Source organism: Colobus angolensis, unplaced genomic scaffold, assembly GCF_000951035.1.
Source record: "Colobus angolensis palliatus isolate OR3802 unplaced genomic scaffold, Cang.pa_1.0 Scaffold39, whole genome shotgun sequence".
Lineage (NCBI taxonomy): Eukaryota > Metazoa > Chordata > Mammalia > Primates > Cercopithecidae > Colobus > Colobus angolensis.
Genome location: NW_012117265.1, coordinates 3810304 through 3819411, shown reverse-complemented (window position 1 = coordinate 3819411; position 9108 = coordinate 3810304). Strand labels below are relative to the sequence as shown.

Sequence of the window (9108 nt, the reverse complement as noted above, 5' to 3'; positions counted from 1 at the left end):
CAGGATGGTCTCGATCTCCTGACCTCGTGATCTGCCCATCTCGGCCTCCCAAAGTGCTGGGATTACAGGCTTGAGCCACCGCGCCCGGCCTATATCAGCCATCTTAACAGAAGAGAGAAGAGAGACTGGATTATACTAGAAGACACACTGCCACTTACATTGTGCCACCTGAAATGGACAGAGAGGACAGAACAGAACAGGCAAGGTTGTCACACTTCTTATAAAAAGAAGGGGACACAGAAATAATCACTGTGAAAGTACACTGGCAGTTAAGGATGGTTTCATACCTGCCATGCTCTGCAGGATCCATGGGAACAGAAGAGACCCTCGGAGAAGCATCTTTTTAACAACCCACCTCTGGGGTCCTACATCATCTTGGTTTCTGGTAAATTTTGACATGAATGTGCCACACTGGCAGCCACTAATCAACAGGGGCTGGGATCAATCTGCATGATGTATCTCATACAGAACTTGTTAATGCTATGATCTTAGGAATCTAATCACCAAGGTGAGGCAGGCTTCAGTACTGACCTCACCATCCATGACCCTTCTTCACAGATGCCCAGACTCAGGCAACCATGAAGTTGTATTCAGAACCTGTAGGTTTAATTTCAGACCCTCAGGATGGCATCTAAGGCCAATCCATGAGCCATTACAACCTCCACAAGGCATTTAGGACAAATCTGATGATCTCTGCACTGCCAGTAATTAAATGTGGCAACCAATGGACTAAATGGTAATACTCATACCCTTACATACATAGGATTTCTCCCCAGTGTGAATTCTTTCATGCATACTTAGGCATGAGGAAACAGCAAATGCTTTCCCACATTCTTTTTTTTTCTTTGGGGTGGGGAGGGGACAGAGTCTTGCTCTGTCACCCAGGCTGGAGTGCAGTGGCGCGATCTCGGCTCACTGCAAGCTCCGCCTCCTGGGTTCACGCCATTCTCCTGCCTCAGACTCCCGAGTAGCTGGGACTACAGGTGCCCGCCACCAAGCTGGGCTAATTTTTTGTATTTTTAGTAGAGACAGGGTTTCACCGTGTTAGCCAGGGTGGTCTCAATCTCCTGACTTCGTGATCCGCGCCCCTCGGCCTCCCAAAGTGCTGGGATTACGGGCGTGAGCCACTGCGCCCGGCCTGCTTTCCCACATTCTTTACATACGAAGGGTTTCTCTCCGGTATGAGTTCGCAGGTGAACATTAGGGGTGAGGAATACAGACACGCCTTCCCACGTATCTTGCATTTACCTTTCTCCACTGTGAGTTTTCAAATGTTTACTACGATGGGAAGAAGTAATGAAGGTCTTCCCACATTCAACACATTCATAAGGCTTCTCTCCTGTGTGAATTCTTCTATGTTGAGTAAGGGTTGAAGATCTATTGAAGGCTTTCCCACATTCCTTACACTGATAGGGTTTCTCTCCAGTGTGATTTCGTATGTGTATAGCAAGGCCCGTGTACTGAGTGAAGGCTTGGCCACATTCCTTACATTCATAGGGTTTTATTCCAGTGTGAGTTCTTACATGTTGAGTAAGGTGAGTTGATCTAGTGAAGGCTTTCCCACATTCCGTACATTTGTGTGGTTTTATTCCAGTGTGAATCTGAATATGAACATTAAAGGATGAGGAATTTCTAAAGGATCTTCCACATTCTTTACATTCAAAGGACTTCTCCCCTTTATGAGTTTTCGCATGTGCAGAAAGTTGAGAAAAATTAGTGAAGGATTTCCCACAATTCTTAGTCTTTTCGGATTTCCTTCCAGTATGAAATGTTACACATTGCTTTAGGTGTGAGGAAGGTGTGATGGCTCTCTCACATTCCTGAAATTCACAGAGTTTCTCTCCAATGTGGATTCCCATGTGATTATCAAGGCTCGCAAAATACTTAAAGCCTTTTCCACATTCCTTACATTTGTAGGGTTGTCTTCCATTGAGAATTTCAAGATGTACAGCAAGGCCTGGAGTTAAGGTGAAGACTTTTCCACATGGATTAAATTTGGAAAGTTCCTGTCCAATAGAGGCTTCCTTGTGCACACTGAGGACGTCTTTTCCGTAACAATTACCCTCAGAAGTGTTCCCTCCATTCTGAGCTCTCATGTGTGTCTTAAGGCAAAACTGTTCACTGAAGACCTCTCCACAATTCTCACAAAGTTTCCATCCACTGTAGCTTCTTGTCTGCTGAGGAGGGGATAAAGGATTTAAAACATTTTCAGACATATAAAGAGATTTCACCCATCTGAAGACATAAACATTATTTTGATGACAATTATTATTTTACTTTTTAATGTTTAATTTTCTTTTTTTTTTTTTGAGACAGAGTCTTCTTCTATCTCCCGGCCTGCAGTACAGTGGTACAATTTCTGCTAACTGCAACCTCCACCGCCCAGGCTCAAGTGATCCTGATGCCTCAGCCTCTCGGGTAGCTGGAAATATAGTTGTGCACTACCGCACCGGGTAATTTTTCTATTTTTTTGTAGACACGGGTTTTGCCAAGTTGCCCAGGCTGGTCTCAAACTCCTGAGTTCAGGTGAACTGCCTGCCTCGGCCTCCCAAAGACGTAAGATTACAGGCATGACCCACCATGCACGGCATGTTTTACTTTGTTCAGAGTTGGGGTTTTACTCCATTGCCTGGGCTTTAGTGCACTGCTGTGATCATGGCTCACTGTAACCTCAAATGCCTGGCTGGGTTCAAGTGATCATCCTGCCTTAGATTCCTGTGTAGCTAAGACTATAGGCATGCACCATCACGCCTGGCCAATCTTTGGATTTATTTATTTATTTTTGAGATGGAGTCTCACTTTGGCTGGAGTGAACTGTCGCAATTTCACCTCACTGCAACCTCCGCCTGCTGGGTTCAAGTGGTTCTTCTGCCTCGGCCTCCCAAGTAGTATGTGCAACCATACCCAGCTAATTTTTGTATTTTTACTACAGATGGGATTTTACCATGTTGGCCAGAGTGGTCTCAAACTCCTGACCTTGTGATCCGCCCGCCTCAGCCTCCCAAAGTGCTGGGATTATAGGCATGAGCAACTGTGCCCGGCCTCAATTTATTTTTATAGAGACAGGGTCTTGCTATGTAGCCTAGGCTGGTCTCAAACTCTTCAAGAAACCCCCTGTCTCAGCCTCCCAAACTGCTGAGATTACAACCATGAGCTGCCAAGTCAGCCTACTTAGATAAATATAATTTTTACAATTTTTCTTCCATAGTCTCATTTTCTACCCTCTTGATTTCTTGCCAGAATTCTATGCCACTGGCTCTAATTGTTCAACACAAACAAACAAACAAAACACTGTCTCTTTTTGATTGTTGGGGGTGGCTTAAGACACACTCTGTCATCCAGGCTGTGTACCATGGCACAATCACAGCTCACTGCAGCATTAATCACCCAGGCTCAGCCATCATCCTGCCTCAGTCCCCCAAGGAGCTTGGATTACAGATGCATGCCAACATGCCTGGCTAACTTTTTGTTTTTTTGTAGAGACAGGGTCTCCCTATTGCCCAGGCTGGTCTTGATCTAGACTCAAGCAATTCTCCTGCCTCAGCTTCCCAAAGTGTTGGGATTACAGGCGTCAGCCACTGCAACCAGTCAAATTGTGTAGATTTTCATGAACCTGTTTAAATCCTCAATGTCTAGTTACATATGTGGGAATGTGTACTTGTGGGTATTTTGAAGTGATAAATTATACAGGTATGGAACATCACAAAATTCATTACATTCAGACTATCTCTCCAGAGACCCTGCTCCCTCAAGGTTGTAGGCTACTTCTCTCTCAAGTGTCTCTCATTTGTGCTGTTTCTTTTTCACTGCAAACTCCACCTCCCAGGTTTAAGCAATTCTGCTGCAGCCTCCCAGGTAACTGGGATTACAGGTGCCTGCCACCAAACCTGGCTAATTTTATATTTTTAGTAGAGATAGAATTTCACCATGTGGGTCAGGCTGGTCTCAAAGTGATCCACCCACCTCGGCATCCCAAAATGCTGGGATTACAGGACTCACTTTCTTTTCTGACTCCCCCCCCCTTTTTTTTTTTTTGAGACAGAGTCTCATTCGGTCACCTGGGCTGGAATGCAGTGGTGCAGTCTTGGCTCACCGCAACCTGCGCCTCTGAGTAAGTGATTGTCCTGCCTCAGCTTCTAGAGTAACTGGGATGACAGGTGCCCACCACCACACGCAGTTAATTTTGTTATTTTTAGTGGAGATGGAGTTTCACCATGCTGGCCAGGCCTGTCTCAAACTCCCGACCTCAAGTGATCCACCTACCTTTGCCTCCTAAAATATTGAGATTACAGGCATGAACCACCACATCTAGGCTCTTTTTAAAATCAGAGATGGGATCTTGCTATACTGCCTAGGCTGGTCTTGAACTCCTGGGCTCAAACGATGCTCCCACCTCAGCCTCCCAAGTAGCTGGGATTACAGATGTAAACCACACCACTAACTGGGCTGATTTTCTAGAATGGAATTCTCCATCTTTTCTGAGAGAGGAAATTAAGAAATATCCCTCATGGCCTGGCATGGTGGCTCACGCCTATAATCCCAGTACTTTGGGAGGTCGAGGCAGGCAGATCACGAGGTCAGATCCAGACCATCTTGGCTAACACAGTGAAACTCTGTCTCTACTAAAAATACAATAAATTAGCTGGGTGTGGTGGCACACGCCTTTAGTCCCAGCTACTTGGGAGGGTGAGGTGAGAGAATCGCTTGAACCTGGGAGCTGGAGGTTGCAGTGAGCTGAGATGGTGCCACTGCACTTCAGCCTGGCAGAGCAAGACTCCATCTCAATAAAAAAAGAAGAAAAAAAGAAACATCACTCATGAATCTTACCATTTGTATGCCAGTGAATATTTGATTCTTCAAAAAACCCTGCTGAAGTGATGACCGTTTGGTTCTAGGTTGTATTTCCCATTCTGAAGTTAAGCAGAAAAAGAAATCTAAGGGTTTAGAGAAGAAATGTGTTAGTTTAAAATGACTCATTTGTCCTTGTTTTCAAATTAAACACAGTAAGAAAATAAAAGCCACAGGCTAGGCACGGTGGCTCACGGCTGTAATCTCAGCACTTTGGGAAGCCGAGACGGGTGGATCACAAGGTCAGGAGATCGAGACCATCCTGACCAACACAGTGAAACCCCGTCTCTACTGAAATATTAAAAAAAAAAAAAAAAATTGGCCGGGCATGTTGGTGCGTGCCTGTAGTCCCAGCTACTCGGGAGGCTGTGGCAGGGGAATCACTTGAACCCGAGAGGTAGAAGCTGCAGTGAGCCGAAATCAAACCACTGAACTCCAGCCTGGGTAACAGAACGAGACTCCATCTCAAAAAAAAAAAAAAAGAAAAGAGAAAAGGAAAAAGAAAATAAAAGCAAGAGAACCTTGAGGATTTTGGTATGTCACAAATCAGGCTATAAAGATGTGGGGTTTATTACACAACTGATGTGTTTAGATAGTTTATTACAAACTGTTTCTGCGAAAACTACAACTGATGGGGAACAGGAAGAGAAGATTATGAGGAAAGGAAAGTAGGAAAGATCAGCATAAAGAGCAAATATCAAAATAATAAACTTAACAAAAAAAAAGAACAGCTACGGGAGGCTGAGGCAGAAGAATGGCAAGAACCCGGGAGGCGAAGCTTGCAGTGAGTAGAGACAGTGTCACTGTACTCCAGCCTGGGTGACAGAGCGAGACTCCGTCTAAAAAAAAAAACAAACAAAAAACAGAACAGGTAGTTTCGTTTGACTAGATGGAAAATAAAAGAGATAATCTGAAAGTCTGAGAAAAATAGCTTAAATCTTCTGAGGAAAAGTGGATCTTTAAAAATCTTTTTTTTTTTTTCGAGTTGAAGTCTCACTGTCGCCCAGGCTGGAGTGCAGTGGCGCAATCTCAACTCACTGCAACCTCCGCCTCCCGGGTTCAAGTGATTCTATTGCCTCAGCCTCCCGAGTAACTGGGACTACAGGCGTGTGCCACCGTGCCTGGCTAATTTTTTGCATTTTTAGTACAGACAAGGTTTCACCATGTTAGCCAGGTTGGTCTTGATTTCCTGACCTCGTGATCTGCCCACCTTGGCCTTCCAAAGTGCTGGGATTACAGGCGTGTACCACCATGACCGGCCTAGTCTTTATTTTTAGGATTTTTTTTTTAGAGATGAGGTTTCACAATGTTGCCAATGCTAGTATCAAACTCCCAAGCTCCAGCGATTCTTCCACCTCAGCCTCCCAAGTATCTGGGACTACAGGTGCAGGCTACCACGCCAATCAAAATGATGTTACTCTTACCCACAGAGGCCAGGTTCATGTAGTTCTCCAGCATCACATCTCTGTAGAGGTATTTCTGAGTTGTGTCCAGTAAAACCCACTCCTCTGGCGTGAACTCCACAGCCACATCATCAAACGTCACTGAATCCTAAATCATCAAACACATGCTGGTTTGAGCCAATGAACACTTCCACCAGTGCTCACTGGAGAATGAGGAAGGGGAACCTTATACTCACTTATACGTGGTTCTCACATCCCCCATGACCTACTCCAGGGTTTAATGTCTCAGGAGCTCTTGTGTCTAAACACTCAAGGTTGACCTCCTACAGGCATATGCCTTGAACAGCCCTTTTTTTTTTTTTTGTGACAGAGTTTTGTTCTTTCAGCTCAGGCTGGAGTGCAATGGCGCAATCTCGGCTCACTAGAACCTCCACCTCCTAAGTTCAAGTGATTCTCATGCCTCAGCCTCCCAAGTAGCTGGAATTACAGGCACACAACACCATGCCTGGCTAATTTTTGTACTTTTAGCAGAGATGGGGTTTCACCACATTGGTCAGGCTGGTCTCAAACTTCTGACCTCAGATGATCCGCCCACCTTGACCTCCCAAAATGCTGAGATTATAGGCGTCAGCCACCTTGCCCAATCCGAACAGCACTTCATAAAAATTTTTAAAAATCTTTTTTGTCAGGCCGGGCGCGGTGGCTCAAGCCTGTAATCCCAGCACTTTGGGAGGCCGAGACGGGTGGATCACGAGGTCAGGAGATCGAGACCATCCTGGCTAACACGGTGAAACCCCGTCTCTACTAAAAAATACAAAAAACTAGCCGGGCGAGGTGGCGGGCGCCTGTAGTCCCAGCTACTCGGGAGGCTGAGGCAGGAGAATGATGTGAACCTGGGAGGCGGAGCTTGCAGTGAGCTGAGGTCTGGCCACTGCTCTCCAGCCCGGGCGACAGAGTGAGACTCCGTCTCCAAAAAAAAAAAAAAAAAAAAAAATTTTTTTTTTTTTTTTTTTTTTTTTTTTTATATTTTTTAAAAATTTTAGAATTTTTATTTTTGACTAGAACACTACTTCCTAAACATGAATTTTTATCTATCTAGCATCTATCTATCTATCTATCTATCTATCTATCTATCCAATCTGTTTGTTTGTTTATATATAAAGACAGGGTCCCACTGTGTCACGCAGGCACAATTGCTGCTTACTGCAGCTTCCATCTCCTGGGCTGAAGTGTTCCTCCCACCCCAGCCTTTTGAGTAGCTGGAATTACAGGCATGAGCCACTGCACACTGCTTACACTTTATCTCAGCACAACCAGGTTAGGAGCTCTTCCTGTCCCATTGGTCTCTGTAGCACCCTCCTGAGCACACTGCAGATACCTGATAAATGCTGATGAGTAAATAAATTATTTGATAAAAGGACACTTTCATCTGCCTTATCACCTGTCACCCGACCCAGCAATGTAAGAAAGATGCAGTTGGCACCATGAAAGTCATGCTTAAGTAGTAATTACTGAGTTACCGGGATGATTTTCAAGTTAACACTTTATGTATAGGAGATTTCATTTCCTGGGGAAATTCATCTGGGGACTCAGTCCTTGAGTAAGGCTTCATTTGCTTAAGACAACTTTGGAGATGAGTCTATCTAGGAGGAAATGTGTCTATTGGATGTAAGTATGTCATTTTGTACATTCGTACATTTTCTGTTTACCTGATAAGAATTTGCCAGGTAGTCCTCCACCATCCTTTCTACTTTCGTCTCTTCTTCAAAAGGGCAGACTGGTTCTCTGGGAAAAAACCCTAGTGGAAAAGCAAGAAGGCATTGAGAAGCCAGAGCTGCCCATCCTTCCCACATTCTCATGCCTAGAAGTCATTCCATCCTAGCTTGAAATTCCCATATATTCCTGCACACTCGAGAAAACAGCACACACACAACACTGCCACGAAATGCCATAGTAGTCCTGTGTCACCTAGACCCAGAAAAGCAGATGTGGGCCGAGCCGCCTGTTGGGTAAAGGGTAATAGTTTCACTTTACAAGAAAACTTACACCCTGAAAAATGTGACTCTCTATCTGCCCATAGTAGTAACACTCACGAAGCTTATGTAGCATTTCCAAAGGCACACAAACCAGGACTGAATTCTAAAACAGCATCCTGGCTGGGCACAGTGGCTCATGCCTGTAATCCCAACATTCTGTGAGGCCAAGACGGGCAAATCACTTGAGGTCAGGCATCCAAGACCAGCCTGGCCAACATGGCAAAACCCTGTCTCCACTAAAAAAAAAAATTACAGGAGGGTGAGGCAGAGAATTGCTTGAACCTGGGAAGTGGAGGTTGCAATGAGTTGAGATCATGCAACTGCACTTCAGCCTGGGTGACAGAGTGAGACTCCGTCTCAGAACAAACAAACAAACAAAATTAGCTGGGCAAGGTGATGCATGCTTGTGGTCCCAGCTACTTGGGAAGCTGAGGCAAGAGAATTGCTTGAACCCAGGAGGCAGAGGTTGCAGTGAGCCGAGATTACACCACTGCACTCCAGCCTGGATGACAGAGCAAGATTCTGTCTCAAAAAATAAATAAATATAAATAAAATAAAACAGCATTCTGTGTCTCACTTCAATTCCTTGTAAAAAACTAGCAGCGGCCGGGCACGGTGGCTGATGCCTGTAATCCCAATACTTTGGGAGGCCGAAGCAGGCAAATCACCTGAGGTTGGGAGTTCAAGACCAGCCTGACCAACGTGGAGAAACCCCGTCTCTACTAGAAATACAAAATTAGGCTGTAGTCCCAGTGACTTGGGCAGGTGAGGCAGGAGAACTGCTTGAACCCAGGAGGTGGAGGTTGTGGTGAGCTGAAAGA

General features: G+C 45.1%; 1 protein-coding gene across 1 annotated transcript in view; it reads right to left on the bottom strand.

The window, feature by feature from the left end:
* The window catches only part of ZNF562 (zinc finger protein 562), a 41766-nt gene that overhangs the window by 544 nt on the left and 32114 nt on the right, over positions 1–9108 (bottom strand). Inside the window, exons 3-7 of the mRNA XM_011954896.1 lie at positions 7961–8049; positions 6273–6399; positions 4828–4934; positions 1151–2177; positions 90–830 (exon numbers count right to left, since the gene is read on the bottom strand). Of these exons, the coding sequence (XP_011810286.1) occupies positions 1245–2177; positions 4828–4934; positions 6273–6399; positions 7961–8049 (1256 nt within the window). The 3' untranslated portion in view covers positions 90–830; positions 1151–1244. The remainder of the gene's footprint in view (positions 1–89; positions 831–1150; positions 2178–4827; positions 4935–6272; positions 6400–7960; positions 8050–9108) is intronic.